Source organism: Chanodichthys erythropterus, chromosome 12 (genome assembly GCF_024489055.1).
Source record: "Chanodichthys erythropterus isolate Z2021 chromosome 12, ASM2448905v1, whole genome shotgun sequence".
Taxonomy (NCBI): domain Eukaryota; kingdom Metazoa; phylum Chordata; class Actinopteri; order Cypriniformes; family Xenocyprididae; genus Chanodichthys; species Chanodichthys erythropterus.
Window position 1 is genome coordinate 13,454,872 of NC_090232.1, and position 22,672 is coordinate 13,477,543.

The 22,672-nt window shown below is 38.6% G+C and overlaps 1 protein-coding gene across 11 annotated transcripts in view; it reads left to right on the forward strand.

The window, feature by feature from the left end:
• Positions 1-22,672, forward strand: part of ank2a (ankyrin 2a, neuronal) — an 87,970-nt gene that overhangs the window by 62,885 nt on the left and 2,413 nt on the right. For 4 of the 11 annotated variants that reach the window (XM_067404373.1, XM_067404376.1, XM_067404377.1 and 1 more), the window contains 17 exons: positions 392-488; positions 574-802; positions 889-1,014; positions 1,236-1,358; positions 1,505-1,537; positions 1,661-1,682; positions 10,624-10,701; positions 10,776-10,907; positions 11,001-11,141; positions 11,280-11,481; positions 11,607-11,679; positions 12,228-15,503; positions 16,205-16,294; positions 16,774-16,857; positions 17,136-17,300; positions 19,379-19,552; positions 22,184-22,275. In XM_067404373.1, the coding sequence (XP_067260474.1) occupies positions 392-488; positions 574-802; positions 889-1,014; positions 1,236-1,358; positions 1,505-1,537; positions 1,661-1,682; positions 10,624-10,701; positions 10,776-10,907; positions 11,001-11,141; positions 11,280-11,481; positions 11,607-11,679; positions 12,228-15,503; positions 16,205-16,294; positions 16,774-16,857; positions 17,136-17,300; positions 19,379-19,552; positions 22,184-22,275 (5,137 nt within the window). Of the gene's footprint in view, positions 1-391; positions 489-573; positions 803-888; positions 1,015-1,235; positions 1,359-1,504; positions 1,538-1,660; positions 1,683-6,123; positions 9,840-10,623; positions 10,702-10,775; positions 10,908-11,000; positions 11,142-11,279; positions 11,482-11,606; positions 11,680-12,227; positions 15,504-16,204; positions 16,295-16,773; positions 16,858-17,135; positions 17,301-19,378; positions 19,553-22,183; positions 22,276-22,672 lie in introns of those variants that run through there. The other 7 variants (XM_067404379.1, XM_067404378.1, XM_067404381.1 and 4 more) reach the window with 6 other exon arrangements.

Below are 22,672 nucleotides of genomic sequence, written 5' to 3' on the forward strand. Positions count from 1 at the left end.
TTTCACTGAAGGGCGTGTTCATGGCGGCCTGGCAAAGTTCGATGTTTCGCCATGAAACAGGAAGTTGTTGTAACTCAGGCATATGAAGTCCGATCTACTCCAAACTTCACGTGTTTGATAACAGTCCTGGCCTGAACACATCTATATCGCAATATTTGGTTATGGTCAAAGCGCCACCTGTTGGCAGCAGGAAGTGTGGCATTTTGAAATGACTTCAATTCTCCTGTATTCATTCGCTTTCATGCATGTCGACCACTGTTCACTGTTTTCCTAAGGCCAGTGGGTGGCGGTGAGCCCGGGTGCGAGGGCCCTTTCATCGCTGCTTGCAGCTTTAATTATTGTGTTATATTTTATTTTATTAACTTAATTTCTAATAATTTTCTTTTTCCAGGAGGGACAACTCCAGCACAGTGGGAAGACATTACTGGATCCACACCTCTGACATTCATCAACCAGTGTGTTTCATTTACCACCAATGTATCAGCAAGGTGAGTTCTGTTGCAGTGACAACTGTTTGTTGACAGATTTGACATTTGACAAATCATTAAATCAATGTTTTTTTTTTTCTCCAAGGTTCTGGCTCATAGATTGCCGTCAGATCCAGGAGTCTGTGAACTTCTCCAGTCAGCTGTATCGTGAGATCATCTGTGTTCCCTATATGGCCAAGTTTGTCATATTCGCCAAGACTTTAGACCCCATCGAAGCACGACTCCGCTGCTTCTGTATGACGGATGATAAGATGGACAAAACTCTGGAGCAGCAGGAGAACTTCACCGAGGTGGCTCGTAGTCGAGATGTCGAGGTAAGTGTGGTTTAGCTAGTCTTCTCACAATAAAAAGTGCCATTGAGAAGAACCTTTTCTACATGGTGGTATATTTATCTCTACAGGTACTAGAGGGAAAGCCAATCTTTGCCGACTGCTTTGGAAATCTGGTCCCGCTGACCAAAAGTGGACAACACCATGTGTTCAGTTTCTATGCCTTTAAGGAAAACCGTCTTTCTCTATTTATCAAAGTAAGCACTTTGTTATTTGAAGGACTATTTATAGTAGCTAACTAGGGGGATATTATTTCAAAATTTGAGACACATTGCACAAAAAGGCACCGCGTTACAAATCTTTAAACAAATGTGTTACAGCACTTCACGTTGCCCCTTACTAGTTGAAATATGATTCCACAGTATTGTGCAAATGTCACTTGGTGGTCAGCAAAATCACAGACTGGTTGTTTCAACAGATTCGTGACAGCACTCAAGAACCATGTGGCAGATTGTCTTTTACAAAAGAGCCAAGAACATATCGCAGTCTAAACCACAATGCAATATGCAATCTGAACATCTGCCTACCTGTCTACTCAAAGGTAAGTTTAAACACACTCAACTATCATATTAATTCAAATAGACATATGCATACAGACACAAAAAAAGCCAGTATCTTTTGTTCAAATTACATTTAGTTTAGTCAAGTTTAATATGACATTTGATTTTTACTCATACTCTTTTTAAGGATTCTGATTCTGACCAAGATGCAGATGAGGAGGTAAATGCCTATTTTAACATTTAAAAACAATTTATTTTTAATGTTTTCTTTGCAAAAAAAAAAGGAATATTTTATGTTTTCAATGTTATTAACTTTCTCTGTTTCAATCTAATTTCTTTATAGAGTGAGAAGACACATGAGAAATGTAAGCAATATTTAAGTCATTAGTTTAATTAAAATGAAAATTATGCACTCCTGGGCAAAAAAGGGGCCAAGCCCAAAACGACTTAACACTAAGCTTTTAATTGTCTTAACCACAAATTATTGGCCAGGAAATTAGCCAAATTTACGCAAATGCACTACTTAAAAAGCCATAGCTGTCTCAGAAAAACATCAAAGATGTTCCCATATTTTTGGAATATGGTAAGTTTGATTCAGCAGAGTTTTGTGAAGTGAAGAATCAAAATGAAACACTTAGTTGCGTGGTGATGATGCAGGGTGGTGTCTGAAAATCTGGTGAGAAATATAATGATAAATGAATCTTTACCACAATGAGGCATGGAAGAAGAGTGTTTGGGGAGCTTTTTTAGCTGCAGGCATTGGTGAGCTACTTCACCGTGAAAAGTCATTTAATGCTTTGGAGTACTGGAGAAAATTGCAGAATGTCTTGCTTCCCACAAATGAAAAGTTGTTATCTAAAGAGGAATAATCAGATGTTATTTATCAACAAGACAATGCTCCTTCCCAAATTGCAAAGACAACCAAGGCCTGGTCAGAGTCCAGATTTGAAGCCTATAGTAAATATTTGGTCTCACATTAAATTCAAATGAATTGAGAGACATCTTTGAACTACTCATGAAGTGTTTGAAGCCATTAACATTAAGTGAAACAACACTGACTTTTCCTGTAACAAGCTGCCTGCAAGTTTATCCACACAGCTTAAACATTTAATAAACATTTAAAGAAAACAAAGGGCAAGGCTGTTGTGTGCTAAGTTACTTTATCTACAGTGTTTGAGCAATTCTTGCTAACTTCCTGATCAGTGATCTGTGATTAAAATGGTTAAGACCATTAAAAGACCACTAAATATTTTGCCATATGTGGCTTGGCCCATATTTTCCTTTATGCCCAGGAGTGTATATACAGCATTTTCTTACATTATTTTAACCTCCATAACTCTTGTAAGTAATTGAAATATTATAGAAAACATATTTATAAGTGATTTTAACTGAAATTGTATTTGTGGATCCCTGATTGCTGTGCTATGGCTGATAAACATCCCTTCTTCCATTTTTATTTTTATGGTCTGCTGTTCTCATAAAACATTACATTCAATTATATTCTCTCACAATGGTATCTTACTTCTGGCATGTTGGTTTCTAAAATGTTTAATGAGTTTAAAATAAAATGTGTTACATGCCAAAAGAGATACTGGAAAACAAACCATTCTCCCCGAAAAGAAAATTGTCCAGGCACATATTATTTTGCCTGTAATGAAACCACATAATTCATAATTTGCTTGCCAAAAGTCACCTTTGCATGGATCATTTCCCTTGCATGGAAATAACTTGACTTACACATATTATATTATTGTATATGTATGTGTGTGAGTGTGTCTGCTCAGCCTGTTTGCGTGGATAATCTTTTTGAAAATACGCATAATTTGTGACTTTTTTTTTATCCCTGTCATTCACATTATTTGATTCACTTTTATTTATTTTTTTTAATTTTTTTTTTTTGCTTTCCTAAATTTTCCTTATCACTTACCTCAGTCTTTTAACAAATTCCCATATGTTAAAAAACTCCATGATTGACTCAAAGATCTGCATAACTAAAAAAGCCATAGCATTTGATAATGCGAAAGTGTTTTATGGGAAAAGCCTCTGATTGTATCTCAGTGCTGTTTTTAAGGGCTTTGAACATGTTTTGAACATGCTTTATGTGTTTGTGTTGACATGAGTTCTTCATGTCGAGAACAATCTTGAGATGCCTCATTGGTACAGCTCCACTCTGTGTTATGATTACTTTCCCATTTGTTCTTTGTGCACAGGTTTCTGTATTACTTTGTTTTTCTTTATACTTTTCCTCTTGTGTAAGTGTATGAGTGGATACTTGAATCAGTATAATGTGCTTAAGCAAGTTATTTCCTGCCCATTTCCTCCCCTCACTCTGTAATTCTTTTTTGCATTGCTTAACTGCTCCCATGCCTTCCCAAATCCTTTGGATCCAAGTCTAGATAAATTTAGAGATGTTCATCATTCTGTCAAGTAGTTTCCTCATCATCTAAACTGAAGACAGTTTGTATTGCTCCTGCCCTGACTAGTTTTCCAATGTCTTTTGTCCTCTTCATTTCCCCCTCTGTTCTTTTAACCAACTCTTTGTGCTGTTAAAATGGAAGATTATGATGGATCTGAGTCAACAGAGCTTTCCATGATGCAAATTATGCATGATCCTGCCACACTCGCAAGTCCAGATCTGCTTTCAGAGGTGTCCGATATGAAGAAGGACCTGATTAAAGTGTCAGTCCTTCTGACCTCTGAAAAATCGTGCTCCTTGGATGCCAGAGAGCGATCAGACAAGACTGAGGATGACGAAGAGGATGAGCCATTTGAAATTGTTGAAAAAGTGAAAGAAGACTTAGAAAAGGTAGAAGAGATCCTCCGTGTGGAAACAATGGATGAAACAAACAGAGAAGGTGCTATTGGGATATCTGTAACTATTGATGATGAGGAGTGGGTACTTCTCAGTGAGACAGATGTTGAGGAATCCAAAAGCAAAAACATCACTGAAGTCCAAGAGACACTCATTCAGGAAGTTCGAATCACAAGAGACACTAAATCAAGTTCTTCTCCTAAGAAGGATATGTCAGGTATGGTTTCATATCTCAGCAGTGACTTAGAACAGTGCCTGCAGGAACCTGTACCATTTAGTCATCCACAAGATGTAGAGATTATTCAAGAAAGCTTTAAAGAGGTATTTGTTGCCCGTGGTAAACACCGTCCAGCAGAAATCAAAAAGCCAGTAAGGAAAAAGCGTAAAGAGAGGGAGTTTGCAAGTGGCAGTTCTGAAGATGACCTGGAAAGGATGAGTAGGAGTCAGTCTGAGGAGTCTCTTGATGAAGATGCAGTTATTGGTGGATCTGAACCTGTCTTTGGATCTGTTCCTGTGTCTCCTAGAGTTGTAGAAACTCCAATTGGATCCATTAAAGACAGGGTTAAGGCGCTGCAGATGAAGGTTGAAGAAGAAAAGGAGGTGGACAGTCAAAAGTGGAAATCCCAAAAAGTGAATATTTCCCAGGGTAAATCATATGACACAGAGACAGAAAAAGCAACCAAACTTCCTCCAAAATCCCCCAAATCTCCAAAGTCACAGACAGAAAGACTGGAGGAAACCATGTCTGTAAGAGAGCTGATGAAGGCATTTCAGACTGGCCAGGATCCATCAAAAAGCAAGTCTGGACTTTTTGAACATAAAGCAATTACAGCTGTAACCTCTGAAACAGCAACTTCTGATGTCATGCAGGTTCCCCCAACATATGATAACCAAATGACAGTAACAACCCAAGATTTACAAGAAAGAGCAATTACAACTGTGACCTCTGAAGCAGCAACTTCTGATGTGATGCAGGTTGTCCCAACATATGATAACCAAATGACAGTATCAACTCAACATTTACAAGAAAGAGCAATTACAACTGTGACCTCTGAAGCAGCAACTTCTGATGTGATGCAGGTTCTCCCAAAATATGATAACCAAATGACAGTATCAACTCAACATTTACAAGAAAGTGCAATTACGACTGTGACCTCTGAAGCGGCAAGTCCTATTGTAACGCAGATTCCTCCGACATGTGACAGCCAATTGACAGTAACAACCCAAGATTTACAAGAAAGTGCAATTACAACTGTGACTTCTGAAGCAGCAACTTCAGATATGATGCAGGTTCTCCCAACATATGATAACCAAATGACAGAAACAACTCAACATTTGCAAGAAAGTGCAATTACGACTGTGACCTCTGAAGCGACAAGTCCTATTGTAACGCAGATTCCTCCAACATGTGACAGCCAATTGACAGTAACAACCCAAGATTTACAAGAAAGTGCAGTTACAACTGTGACTTCTGAAACAGCAACTTCTGATATGATGCAGGTTCTCCCAACATATGATAACCAAATGACAGAAACAACTCAACATTTACAAGAAAGTGCAATTACGACTGTGACCTCTGAAGCGGCAAGTCCTATTGTAACACAGATTCCTCCGACATGTGACAGCCAATTGACAGTAACAACCCAAGATTTACAAGAAAGAGCAATTACAACTGTGACCTCTGAAGCAGCAACTTCTGATGTGATGCAGGTTCTCCCAACATATGATAACCAAATGACAGTATCAACTCAACATTTACAAGAAAGTGCAATTACGACTGTGACTTCTGAAGCAGCAAGTCCTATTGTAACGCAGATTCCTCCAACATGTGACAGCCAATTGACAGTAACAACCCAAGATTTACAAGAAAGTGCAATTACAACTGTGACTTCTGAAGAAGCAACTTCTGATATGATGCAGGTTCTCCCAACATATGATAACCAAATGACAGTAACAACTCAACATTTACAAGAAAGTGCAATTACAACTGTGACTTCTGAAGCAGCAACTTCTGATATGATGCAGGTTCTCCCAACATATGATAACCAAATGACAGTAACAACTCAACATTTACAAGAAAGTGCAATTATGACTGTGACCTCTGAACTGGCAAGTCCTATTGTAACGCAGATTCCTCCGACATGTGACAGCCAATTGACAGTAACAACCCAAGATTTACAAGAAAGTGCAATTACAACTGTGACTTCTGAAGCAGCAACTTCTGATATGATGCAGGTTCTCCCAACATATGATAACCAAATGACAGTAACAACCCAAGATTTACAAGAAAGAGCGATTACAACTGTGACCCCTGAAGCAGCAAGTTCTGATGTGATACAGGTTCTCCCAACATATGATAACCAAATGACAGTATCAACTCAACATTTACAAGAAAAAAATGTTGTAGAAAACAAGATCATTCAAGAATCATATTTTGACCCAAACACAATTCAACATAAACCAATGATCGATGATGGTGAAACACTAAATGAAAAACCATTGACAACCTTAAACGGTACTTTGTCCACACAAAATAAAGAAATTGATCCAGTTGTAACTTCCAACATTATCTTTAACTTTGAAGAGGAAAGCTCTCCAGAAGACCAGATCTCTAAGCTTACAACAATTGACCAAAATGGAAAACCATCTCAGGAACAAGGCAAATTTGAGACTGAGGAACAACAAATTTCTGAGCTATTAGGAAATGAAGACCCAGGGCTGCTACCCGAGAAAATGTTTTATGAAAATAACCTCTGCCAGAACAGGAAATTGTCTGTGGAACCTCAGATCAGCCCAGACAGGAAACCATCAGAGGACTTCAGTGCAGATATTAAGGCAGAACTTGAGGACAGTCCTGAATATCTACTCTTTAGACGGAGATCAGCTGAAACAAGTAAACGCTATTTAATGAGCATTGGTGGCCTTTCTTCAGACAATGAGGAGCAGATACACCAGGTAGCTGTGGATCCAAGTAAATCAAATATAATTACTGCATTTGCTACTGCAATGGTGCAAGGTGAGCCTTTACTTAAAAGTGAAATACATGGAGCATCTGAAGAAAGTCCTGATAGTGACAAACATGAGGCCTTGGTAGACTCTCCTGGCAATAGTATAGGGACTAGGACTCCTCACTCCAGCACAGGTGATAGTGAGAAGCATGAGGGACTTGCTGAAACCCCTCAAAGTAGTCCTGAAATCCTTGTCTTGTCTTCCAGTACAACTACTGAAGAAACAGTAGTCAGATGTCAAGAGGCTAAGGAGACTCCTTACCAATCAATTTTGGTGACATCACATGAAAGAGCAGAGAATGCACTAGATAGACCTTCTAGTTTGGATTCTCTGCAGCCTGCAACTATAAGTGACTCTAAAACTCTCGGTAGAACAGACTCACTTGAGACTACTCCTATCAGAGAAGATAGGTCATCTCAAAAAACACCAGACTCTATTGAGCCTAGCCCAAACAAGGAGTCCCCATGTCAAGACTCTTTAGAGGGAAGTCCCACTGGGCAGGAATATGGACAAATAAGTTATATTGACAGGATCTTCTCAAAAAGTCAGGCTTTCGTTTCTGATTCCAGGGAAAATGTAGAAAAAGAAATCATTTCTGAACAAGAAAGTGAGTCATCCCAAGGGTCCCATGAGACTCCAGACATGCAGTTCTTTTCCATGACCCTGGAGCAAAAAGAAGAAGTACTTGATAGTGAGGATTTTGATGCTTTACAAAGGCAATTCACTCCAGAAGAAGAGATGTTTAAGATGGCTGCAAAGATCAAAACATTTGATGAAATGGAACAGGATGCAAAAGTTAAAAAGGTAAAATTTGATTTTGATTGTGATTCTAAACAACTACAAGAAGAAGTGCTTTCACCACATAAAAGTCCAGTAGACTTCAACACAATGTCAACAAAAGAATCAGAAGAGCAGTACTTGGAGAATCTGACTGAATCTGGCCCAGTATTACCTTTACAATCTTCATGGTCTGATGATGATTATGACAGGCCTGAGTTGGCTGAGTCACCTCACAAGGTCTCAGAAGTAACCAGTGAAGATTTAGAAACCATGGACAAAGGTGAGCAGGACCATACCCACTTGAAGACTGTGGATTTACAGACATGCACAGACATACTATCTTTGCAAACACATGTAAACAAAGAGGAAGACTATGAACAGTTCCCTTCAGAGTACCATAGTATAGTGATCGGTGAGACTACACCTGATGAGGATCTCATTATTACATCAGCAGAGAGCAAAACAGGCACTGAGATGGATGGTGATGTTGATTCTAAGTCTCCTGGTGAGAGCCCAACTTCTGAAACAGTGCTAGAACTAGTTTCTCCTATTGATATTGTAGGTATTACTACTGCAGCAAAGGAAGTGCAGAATGAATCCCAAACAGATTTTTGTATTTATGAAGAGGACAATGAAGGAAAGCCAGAAGAATTTTCAGCATCTATTCCAAGAGACTTGGTTCCCTGGAGTGCTGAAGTGGACGATGACGAGGCATTTGATGCACAAATTGAGGCTGAGGAGCAGAAAATACTGGCTTTGTGTACAGACAGACAATCCCATGGAACCACACCTGACACAACTCCAGGACGCACCCCTACTGAAGAGGGGACACCAAATCCTTTCCTCTTCCAAGAGGGAAAGCTATTTGAGATGACCAGAGGTGGAGCCATTGACATGACAAAAAGGACAATCGAGGAAGAGGAAGAAAGATTAGTCTTTTTCCCGATAAATGAAGATCCAAGTGAAGAATTTGATGTCAGTTTCAATGCTAGTGAGTCTGTTGCAGTAGCTTCATTTGAGATGACTGCAGATGGTTTAGTGCTTCAGGATAGGTATACTGATGAACCTGATGCAAAGTCTGATGGCTTTAATAAAACTGAAACCAAGATTGTTAATCCAGAACATCCAGAACCGATTGAATTCCCTATACAGTATGAACCAAAGAGCCCCACAGAGGATAATGGAATCCATGAAGACACACTGATACCGAATGTTGACACTGCCACTTATACAGTAACACGAACAGTTTATTCTGAGCAAGACCTGGAATCCTCAGACTCCTCAGTAGAAGATGAACAGCATTCTGTTGTTGAAATGCCCATATCCACCCAAGTATCAACGATTTCCCCTAGTGCCTCAACTCATAGTGTTAGTCAAGAGCAATTCCAGACATCACCTTCAATAGTCATTCCATTCACAGGCATTGCTGCTGAAATTGAAGACACAACATCTAAGCCAAAAATTGCTGTGAAAGCAGCCAGCTTTGACCAAATTTTAGGACAAGGGGACTCCATTGAGCAGAATCAAAGGCATAAATCTGAGGCAGATATTGGTGTCTCAGAATGGTCCATATCTGTTGTGGATGATCACACTAATATAGAAAACAACTACACCAAACCAAAGACTTCATCATCCCAGATGCCTGTTTCACCAACACAGGCTCCTCCACAGTATTCTGCATCCAGTCAACCTGAACTTCCTGCCAAAATCTTACCGGAATTATATCCTTCAAGGAACACAGAGTGCGATGAAACAAAAGGAGACAGAGCATCTGTTGATTTAGGGATAGAAAGTAGTTTGAAAGCAATTCGACCCCCATCCGTAGGCGATGAAGTCTTTGAGTCAAGGACCTACTGGGAGGATTGTGTGGAGACACAGATGCAGAGAATCTCAGACAGCACTACCCCAGACCAAAGTAAAGGTACCTCTACTTGGCACTTGCCCCCCGTATTACTTGCTCCAAAATTGACCTTAACTTCATGCAAGTCTCTTTTGTTTTTTGTTTTGTTTTTTTATTTTATTTGTTGTTCTGTGTTGTCCTGTGATTTTTGTTTGTGGTGTTTTGTGCTGTACTTTGTCTCATCTTAATGTTTTCTGTGTGTTTGTGTGTGTCATGTTTTATTAATTTGCATATCGGTGTGTACATGAAAACTGAAATCTCAAGATTGACTGGCTCTACATTTGTTTGACAATAATACAATTGTGCAATGCATGCCCACTACTGCATGTTTCATCTGAGGAATAATAAAACAACCATCACAATGGCACATTTTTGTGTAAAAAAGTTTTAAAAGAATATATGATGGTATTTAATATTAAATAACTTATATAACTAGATCTATATAATATATACAGTAATTAGATCTTCATTCACTGTTGTCCATACATTAATATTATTAAGAAATATATAAAATTACAACCCATCTTTACCATTTTTACTCTTTGAGTGCCTCTAATAGAAGTTTAAATGAATTTGGAAATAATTTACAAAGAGAAAAAGACTTAACAACTCTAGTCACACATTTATGTGATATCTCAAATACCGTTAGTGCACATCCCATAATATAGTCATAAATAGTCCATTAGCTGTCAAAGTACTTCATATAGCAAATGAATGGGATTTTGATGTTTGAAGGGTTTTTTTTTTCAGTTTTGAATGCATTTCTATCATTAAATATTAATGAAAAATAATTTGATGTTTATAGTGGACTGGCATGATGATGCAGATAGGAAAGAAGAGACTTTGGCCATCATTGCTGACCTTCTAGGTTTTAGCTGGACAGGTGAGTATGTCAGTATGAAGTTGTCAGAAAATCAACAACAAGATGCAAATACATAAGTGGACATTTCTTTTCAGAACTGGCCAAGGAGTTGGAGTTCAATGAAGATGAGATTCAGCAAGTGCGTGCTGAAAACCCAAATTCACTACAAGAGCAGAGTCATGCCCTTTTGCAGCGCTGGGTAGAGAGAGAAGGAAAGCATGCAACTGGTGACGTCCTGTTCTTATTCACTCTTATCAGTCAAAATGAAAATCATAGAATGTATATAATAATAGATTCTAATTATGTCTCAACTTCCACAGAAGATACATTGATTAAAAGACTTACTAAAATAAATCGCATGGACATTGTCCATCTTATTGAGATTCAAATGCACAAGTCAATCCAGGAGCAAACCTCAAGAACATATGCAGAGATTGAAAGGACCTTAGACCACAGTGAAGGTAGGACAATGCATTAAGCACATTCTTGTTTTGCATATAGATGTGAAATGCATGATGTAAACCTTAAAAAGAAGTCTTGACGTATTGTCTTAGTCTAAAGTCTTAGAGTGTCAAATTAGATGTTTTTGTCTTTTGTAGCTCTCTCATCTGTCCAAGAGGATGTTGACAGTCTTCGTGTTGTGCGGAGAGTGGAGACTTCACAAAGGCATCCTCCAGCTGTGTCAGAAGAAGACTTATCTGTGGCCTCTCTCCTTGACATTCCCTCATGGGCTGAAACTATGGGAAACACTCATTCAGAGAGCATTCATGGGGATCTGATGGAGGAACTAGAGATCAGTCAGTGAGTGGTTCACAGAGCTACTTTTCTAAAATGACATTTACAGTGATAATTACCGTTAATCTATTAATCAGACTTCTGGTAGTACAACACCTGGTCATTCACTTTCCAATCTCAATGTCTCCTAGGGAAAGCTTCACCAATCCATGGCTGTTTCAAGAGGTCAGGAAAGAATCTACAAAAGAATCTGCAGATGAAGAAGTAAGTTAATGGCATTGTGCATTTGATGCATAATATGAGGGTAACCCATTACTGACAAGAATCCTTCCATAGGGATTTAGTTTTCTAGATCAGTGGTTCTCAAACCTGTCCTGGGGACCCCTCACCACTGCACATTTTGCATGTTTCCCTCATCTAACACACCTGATTCAACTCATCAACTAATTAGTAGAAACTGTAAGAGTTGAATTGGGTGTGTCTGATGAGGGAGACATACAAAAATGTGCAGCAGTAAGGGGTCCCCAGGACAGGTTTGAGAACCACTGTTCTAGATGACCAAAAAAAGAGGTAGAGAGAGAAAAAAAGGAATGTTGTTCCAGGAAGAAACACACTCTACTCAACTGATGATTCTAGACTGCTTTCTTGACCTGCCTGAATAGAAATGATTACATAATGGTTACATTGATATGTTTCTAAAATTAACTGATGGCCATTGCCTGTGTTGTTTGTCTGTGATTGTAAATATCCCTTCAATATCATCTCTTTTTCCATTTCACACTTTTCCATACCTCATATAATTTATCCCGTAGGTTTCAGCAGCATGTGAGGAGGAAAATCAAGTTCAGGGTGACCTTTCAGACAATGAAAATACTTGTCTCTCTTCATCACCAGTCAGTTTGAAGAGTCAGTCTGAATTCCACCAACAATCAACAAACAAGGGATCTCAAAATGCCTTTGATTTCAGTCAGGTATCTATTACGAGATTTTCATCTGGTGAAAATTCAGTTATTTTGCCAGCAGTTGAACCTGGACACACAGTACCCGACCTACTGCAACACACTTCACCAGTGAGTCAAGAAGAAGAAAATCAAATCCAAGAACAAGTGTCACCTGTATATGAAAAAAGTGATTTAGAAAGCAATGAAAAAAGTGATTTAGAAAGCAATGAAAAAAGTGATTTAGAAAGCAATGAAAAATCATTACAAACATTCAAAGAGGCACAACTCTTTGAATCTAATAAAACTTCAAACACCATACAGTCTTCTTCATACTATGAAAGCAAACCATGTGAAGTTGATAGATTGGTTACTGAGAGCAACCAAATACTAGGCCAAAATATTAGTCCTTCACTTTCCCCTCATGCTTTTGTGAGGGAGACTGATGAAACTCTCTCACACAGTGCTGAAGTGAATCCAGAGCTTTCAAGAGTGACTCCAGACCTCATTAAGGACTCTCCCGAATCAGATCAGGTCTTTTTTACCCCAGAAAGGTTTAGTGATTTGGATCCAGTTGCTTCATTGCAAAGCCTTAGAGTAGTAGATCAAAATGTAGTTGAATCCTCTCCTACAATTGACTCTGCAATACTGCAGTCACCTACTCATTATGAAATCACAATTTTAAATCAAGTACAATCTGATACCAACAGCTCCCCACAGCAACCTTCAGAGCCCGAAGTTGATCCTAGGATAGGACCACAAACTGATTCCTGTGAACAGGAACCATATCTACAACTATTAGAGTCTCCAGAGCAAAAGCCAGAAACCATAGGAGACCATTCTGGTGATCAGGAAAATATATATTGTCCTGAGGCGGGAAACGTAAATACACAATTGGATTCAACCATTGAACCTTTCATAGATGACAGTCATGGCTTTAAGAGAGAATTGTTGTCCCAATCTGAGACTGACCCAGACTTGTGGATTCAAAGGGAAACTGCACACCTGAGTCAAACTTCTTCTTTTTGTAGCTCTGACCTCAGTCCACAAACACCAGAAACAGTCATAGCTTGTCAACATTTTGACTTCAGGGAGAAGTCTTCTGAACTTGGATCAGCAACTAATAAGGAACCTGTTGCACAGGAGGCAGTGGTGTCCAAAGATTTAAAACGGCCTCAGTCTGAATCAATAATCTCTGGTGCAACCCAACAGTCAGTTGGAAAGCATATTGACCGCTGTCTTTCTGAGTCTTCTGAACCCTTGGTACTCACTCTGAATGTGAATCCAGCAGTTGAGAAACCTGTTTCCCAGGAGGCAGTACTAGATTTACTGCTCTCTCATGATGGCAGTGACAAGGCATTACCTTCCAAAGATTCCGAACAACTACTTTCAGAAACAGTCATAGCTTGTCAACATTTTGACTTCAAGGAGAAGTCTTCTGAACTTGGATCAGCAACTACTAAGGAACCTGTTGCACAGGAGACAGTGGTGCCCAAAGGTTTAAAACGACCACAGTCTGAATCATTTATCTCTGGTGCAACCCAACAGTCAGAAAAAAAGCATATTGACCGTTGTCTTTCTGAGTCTTCTGAACCCTTGGTACTCACTTTGAACATGAATCTAGCAGTTGAGAAACCTGTTTCCCAGGAGGCAGTACTAGATTTTCCACTCTCTCAGGATGGCAGTGACAACAGGGCCTTACCTTCCAAAGATTCCGAACAACTACTGTCAGAAACAGTCATAGCTTGTCAACATTTTGACTTCAAGGAGAAGTCTTTTGAACTTGGATCAGCAACTACTAAGGAACCTGTTGCACAGGAGGCAGTGGTGTCCAAAGATTTAAAACGGCCTCAGTCTGAATCAATACTCTCCGGTGCAACCCAACAGTCAGTAGAAAAGCATATTGACCGCTGTCTTTCTGAGTCTTCTGAACCCTTGGTACTCACTCTGAACATGAATCCAGCAGTTGAGAAACCTGTTTCCCAGGAGGCAGTACTAGATTTACCGCTCTCTCATGATGGCAGTGACAAGGCCTTACCTTCCAAAGATTCTGAACAACTACTGTCAGAAACAGTCATAGCTTGTCAACGTTTTGACTTCAAGGAGAAGTCTTCTGAACTTGGATCAGCAACTACTAAGGAACCTGTTGCACAGGAGACAGTGGTGCCCAAAGGTTTAAAACGACCACAGTCTGAATCATTTATCTCTGGTGCAACCCAACAGTCAGAAGAAAAACATATTGACCGTTGTCTTTCTGAGTCTTCTGAACCCTTGGTACTCACTCGGAACATGAATCCAGCAGTTGAGAAACCTGTTTCCCAGGAGGCAGTACTAGATTTACCGCACTCTCAGGATGGCAGTGACAAAGCCTTACCTTCCAAAGATTTCAAAAGGCTACAGTCAGACTCAGTTATGTCTGGTGCAATATCCCAACAATCAGAGGAAAAACATTCTGACCGTTGTCTCTCTGACTCTTCTGAATCTTCTGTGTTTAACATGAATTTAGTGCTTGAGGAACTTAAGAAAACAGTTCAACCAGAACAGCCATTATCTGATCAACGAGTCAACTCCGAGGTGAGTGTTTCATTAATTCTTGGTGTATCCCAAGACAAATTTACAGGGGAACTACAATCAATTGAAAAAACATTAATGGAGTCAGCTACATCTCAAACTGATCTGGGTGAACATAAGGAATTAGAAGACACTGATGTTCCAAAACCTGCCAACACTGAAAAAACAAAACCCAAAGACTTACTAAGCATTGATCATCAACATGATGACTCTGATATTGAGGCTTTTTTTGACTGCAAACAGACCACCTCAGATTATTCTGAAGACGACGAACCCTGGAAAGGCACCATGGCACTTAGTAATGAAGTCTTGAGGTCTACTATTCATGAACTGCAACAACAACCAAATGTCAGAAGTGCCTCAGCACTATCATCCCATGAGAGCCCTCGTTTGTCAGTCAGGTCATCAGACAGTGAAGATTTTGAGGATTCTCTCATCATCCAAGAACCCAACGATGATGTAGAAGAGAAAGTCTTTTTAAGCCAGAAATGTCTTGAATCTTCTGCACAGTTTCCTCAGGAGCTTCCTCCTCGAGGAGGGGCTGAATATAATGATGATGATGATGATGATCTGAGGAGGGTAAGCATCCTCAGCATGACCTCCCTCTCCCTCCATCCTTCTCTGATCTACCCTAATCCATTTCCCGCTGAATGAGTATGTTGAAGGGATGGTGTTTGGTTTCTTTGAATTAACAATTTCACTAATTAGGTGGATTGTAAAACCTGAAAAACTTGATTTTACTCAAAAATAAAAAACATGATCATGTCACATTCATACCTTAACACCATCATAAATCGCTGTCAGCTTGTTTAGATAGTGCTAATGCATGTACTACATTTATGACATTATAAGGTCATCTAGTCTAAATATGCAGGATTTTGTGAGCAAAGCATAAATATATCATAATATACATAACAATTAAGTTATTCTCCATAGATATGTAGAACTAGAACAACTAAGCAATGGATTTAGAAGTGACTTGCTTACCAGATAATTGTTTCATATAAGAAGTCTGCTTAAAAATGGTGCATGTTGTGTCAAGTTAACGTTTTGTTGCCCCTTCTCTTGTTTTCCATCGTGTTTTTGATTAAACATAAAATTAATTAAAAAATTGGCATTTTGACAGATTCTAATAATGTTTGGTATTATGCTACTTTAGCAGAGGGGGCAGCATTACATTAATTTGTTAAATATACATAAACATTTTTATGTTTTATACATTTCATGTACATTTTAATCTTATTTTATTGCATGATTTTTCATATATGCTGTTTGGTTAGGAGATTGATGATGCATTAGGTGTGCTGTCGGATAGCTCTGATGAGGATGTGCTGACCACCAGAGTGGTGCGAAGGAGAGTAATTATTCAGGTACATCTGTAACTAAGGATTGCTTGCTCTATTTTTGAGGTTCAGTGTGAAAGCAGAGTTTCTTAACAAACACTCGGTTTGCAATGTTGGGTGCCAAACTTGTGTGATGGTTTTTCATGCAGCTCTACAATTTATTTCAGAAACTGACACGATTTTAAAATCCTGCATTTTCAGCTGTGACTTAACCTCCCTGCTCCTTAATTGTTGGTAGAACTTGTCCATTTTAAACTAAGAGCCTTGTATGCTTTCCCATATACTATACTGATGGAGAAGTTGACCCTTGATCATCATAAAATGGACAACTTCTACATGATGTGTTCTTCTTTCTATATTGGATAAATATTTTCATCACTGTTTCTTTATTATTCTTCTTTTGCTAACCCTAACCTTTACCCAAGCCAGGGCAGCTGTTTCCTCTTATGGCGAACACTGCTTTAGCAGGTGACATGTATTGATTGTGTGTCTGGTTTCTTCTACAGGGTGATGATGTTCCAGATATTCCTCCACAGTCGGTAACAGAAGAGCAATACACAGATGCACAGGGAAACTTGGTTGTGAAGAAGGTAAACATCAAAGATTCACAGTATCCATCCAGTCCCTCCATCAGTCCTTCCATCCATCCATAATCTGAGCTTTCTTGTTAATGTCCTCTAGATAACCTCTTACATTTTTATTTTACTTTTATTTACTTAAAATGTTGTTTTTTTTCTTTGCTTTCACTGTCAATGTGATACTCTGAGTGCAGGTGCAATTCAAGAGAAGAGCAACTGATTCAGAAGGACTTATGTCAAATGCATTATTTCCATTCAAATGTGTTTACCTCACTCTCTTACCTATTTAGGTTACCAGGAAGGTCATTCGACGATGTGTGTCATCTGATGGGGTGGAGACAGAGCAGGTGAGGGTGGAGGGCTCTGCTCAGCAGCCTGTCAAGGTGGCACCAGGTGATGGATATTCGAAAGTAATGAAGAGGACAGTATTGAAGAGTGAAGGACATGAGACAGAGGTGTGTGATGCTGCTACTCATCATGAGATACAAGATATTAAAAAAAATAAAAGACTTGACCTAAATTTAATATAAAGTAATTCTGATTACAGTTAGCTTGTGTAGCAAATTAGCTAAAAATGGAAATATGAATAATTAATCATAACTCATTTGAATCAGTTAATCGATTTAACTTGATGTAGCTGAATTAATATTACAATCAATTAATCTGTTTGGCCAGCGAACACCTATCAACTCTTCAGAAAGGGTATTTTCCCTGGCCACAGAAAAATATTGCTTTCTTAGCACGTAGCTCTGATCGTAATCGTTATCAGTGACATTGTTTTTTTAAGAATGCAAGAATGCGCATTCAAGTTTTATTTAACTAAGTCAGCTAGACTAAACACACACAGGCATACAATTCATGCATACATGGGAAATGAGAGAGTGGAAATGAATTTGAACCATAGCAAAACAAGGGAAAGGAGCTATGAAAGAGTAATTTAATGAGCTGGAAGAACCATTAGTTTCTCACTCTAAAGCACCTTTGTTAAAAAAGGGGTTCAAACTTAATACATTTACATTTAGTCATTTAGCAGAAGCTTTTCTCCAAAGCGACTTACAAATGGGAATAGTAGAAGCAATCAAATCAACGTGAGTGCAACAGTATGCAAGTGCCATGTCAAGTCCCAGTTTCACCAGCAAAGTGCTCGTAGCAAGGTTTATATATAATATATAGTGCTCAAAATGATTCATACCCTTGGTAAATATGACCAAAGAAGACTGTGAAAATAAATCTGCATCGTTAATAATTTCGATATTTTATTTTAAAAATCTACAAAAATCCAACGTTTCATTGGAGAATAATAATTTTAAATTGGGGGAAAATCTCGTTATGAGAGAAATGTTTTTCTCTAATACACACTGCTCACAATTAATCATACCCTTTTATTCAATACTTTTTGGAACCTCCTTTTGCCAAGATAACAGCTCTGAGTCTTCACCTATAATGCCTGATGAGTTTGGAGAACACCTGACAAGAGATCAGAGACCATTTCTTCACGCAGAATCTCTACAGATCCTTCAGATTCCCAGCTACATGTTGGTGCTTCTTCTCTTCAGTTCACCCCACTCATTTTCTATAGGGTTCAGGTCAGGGGACTGGGATGGCCATGGCATAAGCTTGGTTTTGTGTTCAGTGACACATTTTTGTGTTGGTTTTGATGTTTGTTTTGGATCATAGTCCTTATGGAAGATCCAACCACAGCCCATTATATGACTTCTAACAGGGACAGTCAGGTTTTGATTTTTTATCTGTTGGTATTTGATAGAATCCATGATGCCATGTATCTTAACAAGATGTGCAGGACCTCCAGCAGAAATATAAGCACACAACATTAAAGATACAGCAGATTTCATTGTACACATGGGGTACTTTTTACCCCTGTGTGTACCAAACCCATTTTAAGTGTTTGCTGCTAAAAAAAGTTTTTTTTTTTTGCTTCATCTGACTAAAGAACCCATCCCGTTTGAAGATCCAGTAGTGTCAGTTACTTTTCAAATGTTCTATGGTCAGATGAAGCAAAAAAAAGTGAAGACTCAGTGAGTGAGTCTCAGAGCTGAAGACTCAGAGCTGTTATCTTGGAAAAAGGAGGTTGCAAAAAGTATTGAATAAAAGGGTACGATTAATTGTGAGCAATGTGTATTAGAGAAAAAAAAAAAAATCTAACAATGAGATTCCCCCCCCCCATTTAAAATTATTATCCTCCAATGAAAGGTTGGATTTTTGTAGATTTTTTAAATAAAAGATCAAATGTATTAACGATGCAGATTTATTTTCACAGCCTCTTTTGGTCATATTTACCAAGGGTATGAATAATTTTGAGCATGACTGTATATACATATATATATTTAATACTAAATCGCCGTTTAATGTTCAAATGTATGATACTTGCAAATAATCCTTAGCGGTTGAGGAGTATCTGGATCTGCAGACATTATGGAGTCTGCATTATGTGAAGATTGACTTTTACAATTGTGTGTAGTTGGCACTTAAAGAGTTCTGCTGAATTAAAAAGGAGTCTTTTGTTTAATTTCAGGTGACTTTCCTTGACCAAGACGGCATGTCAGCTTCAAAGGGGGAGTCTGCTGTAGGTCAAGAGGTCAGAGAGGTGGTCCAAACAACAGTGGTACATGGAGAACAGCTGGAAAAGCATGAGGGGAATACATTCCTTGCCACAGACCTGCCCTCTGCCCAGGATGACTTCACCCAGGTGAGCTGCCAAACACTCATTTCTGACATCTTTATAACGTTAAATTTTTAAGCTTAGCATTATTTTGAGGGAAAGATTCCAACAATTGCAGTGTTTAAAATTTTTTTTACACACACACACACACACATATATATATATATATATAAATATTACAAATATTACAAATTATGACATTTAAAAAGAGCGCAAGTCACGCGTATTTCTTAAGGAACGCTGCCAAACAGCGACACCCGCAGGTAAAGTTACACAGATCATCAGTCATGCTTTACAGTCTATGGAGTCATGCCTCCCTTTCCTCTCATAGGAATCCGTAGAAAATCATCAGAACCCCGGCGTGCAGTGGGTTTTGTGGGGGGTAATTGAGAATGAATGGGGGAAAGTCACGTGAGAGGAGGCAATGTCTCCATCGCGTTATGACTGGATGTGATTGGATATGATTGGTTTGTGCGATAAATCCCGCCTCTCGTTGACGTGCGCTTTCCGCGCGTAGGTTTGACTGAACAAATGATGGCGTCAATCGGAAGACTAATCGAAAAGTAAGTAAACAGAACACCCAGTTAGATATCACTGCTTTATGTCACGTCAAAATCAAACTTGAAATGGTCTGAAAGCATGATGACTGCAGGGTTTTTTAGTGCAACCAGCTTGGTGAAATTAAAAATACAATTCGTGTCTGTGACAGACGGTGTTTGCGGAGCATGACTGATGATCCAAAATATTCTAGGTTGACAATTAAAAAGAAAAAAACCGCAATAAACAAATAAAATGTATTGTTTAAATTATTATTGCCTTTAGTTATTATTTTGGAATGAATGTAGAAATGCTTAAAACACTAAATTGATGAGATTGACTTGGTTTTGATGAATAGAACATTACATTGTTAATGTAAAATTACAAAATAGAATTGTCTTTGGTTTCTTTTTTTCTTTTTTGATGTACTGTTAAAGTTGACACATCTTCCTTGTTAAAGGAACATTACTTTAGAGTAATGCACATGAATTTACATTGATTCATAAAAAAAAAAGTGCCCCCTCATTTCAGAACACCACTGCACGCCACTGATATATACATATACATATAAATATATCCCATTCTGAATCCGTAGAGTTTAATATGGAGTTGGCCCACCCTTTGCACCTATAACAGCTTCAACTCTTCTGGGAAGGCTTTCCACAAGGTTTAGGAGTGTGTTTATGGGAATTTTTGACCATTCTTCTAGAAGTGCATGTGTGAGGTCAGGCAGTGATGTTGGCGAGAAGGCATGGCTCACAGTCTCCGCTCTAATTCATTCCAAAGGTGTTCTATCGGGTTGAGGTCAGGACTCTGTGCAGGCCAGTCAAGTTCCTCCACACCAAACTCGCTCATCCATGTCTTTATGGACCTTGCTTTGTGCACTGGTGTGCAGTCATGTTGGAACAGGAAGGGGCCATCCCCAAACTGTTCCCACAATGTTGGGAGCATGAAATTGTCCAAAATGTCTTGGTACGCTGAAGCATTAAGAGTTCTTTTCACTGGAACTAAGGGTCCAAGCCCAACCCCTCAAATACAACCCCACACCATAATCCCCCTCCATCAAACATTGCACTTGGCACAATGCAGTCAGGCAAGTACCGTTCTCCTGGAAACTGCCAAACCCAGACTCGTCCATCAGATTTCCAGACAGAGAAGAGTGATTCATCACTCCAGGGAACACGTCTCCACTGCTCTAGAGTGCAGTGGCAGCGTGCTTTACACCACTGCATCCGACGCTTTGCATTGCACTTGGTGATGTAAGGCTTGGATGCAGCTGCTCGGCCATGGAAATCCATTCCATGAAGCTCTCTACGCACTGTTCTTGAGCTAATCTGAAGGTCACACAAAGTTTGACTCTGCTATTGAATCTGCAGAAAGTTGGCAACTCAACATGCGCTGTAGCTGAGTTGCTGTTGTTTCCAATTGCTTCCACTTTGTTATGATACCACTAACAGTTGACTGTGGAATATTTAGTAGTTAGGAAATTTCATGAATGGATTTATTGCACAGGTGGCAACTTATCACGGTACCATGCTTGAATTCACTGAGCTCCTAAAAGAGCGACCCATTCTTTCACAAATGTTTGTAGAAGCAGTCTGCCTGCCCAGGTGCTTGATTTTATACACATGTGGCCATGAAAGTGATTGGAACACATGAATTTAGTGATTTGTAGGGGTGTCCAAATACTTTTGGAAATAATATAACATTTTTTAAACCGACTGACAATTTATAATTTTTTTTTTTTTTTTACAAATAAATAAATCAAATATTGTGTAAAAATGTATTGACTTATAATAATAATAATAATAATGAGTATATTAGTATGATTATATTTTTTTTCATCACCCAAGTCGAGTGCATGATACATTATCATACATTACTCCTTGCAAATGTAGGTCATCCAGGTACTCAATGCATACAGAAAATTCACATACTGTACAGTCGTAAATACTGCAGAAATAATTCTGTGTATGTCATTTTGAACTCAGCCATTAACTTTTGAGGCGCCTTCTGCTGTAACAGTCCAACATACCCAAATACTGTAGTTTCTCCATGTTTGTGTCTCTTTCTCATCAGGGCTCATTTACTGTTAATATAGTGTGTGCCTCATTCCCTCAGGCTCTAAGCTACTTCGGAGGTTTTAGGAAGGTGCAGATCCCTCGAGTGGTAGAGCAGGAAATACTGCAGCCTGATGGATCTGTGATCAGGAGGTTTGAGAGACAGGCATGGCGTTTGTGTGCATATTAGTGTGACAGTGTGTATGGGGGGGAGCAAATATAAGGAAAAAACCTTTATCTGCACTATCATTCAAAAGTTTGGGGTCAGTAAGATTTTTTTTTTTTTTTTAAATGTGCATTTATCAGTGCATTTATTTGATCAAAAATACAGTAAAACAGTAATATTGTTTTTATATATATATATATATATATATATATATATATATATATATATATATATATATATATATATATATATATATATAATATATAATTTTAATTTTTTTTTTTTTTTTTTTCCTGTGATAGCAAAACTACATTTTCAGCAGATATTATTCCAGTGTTCAATGTCAAATGATCGTTCTAATATGGAAACCAAGACATATTTATT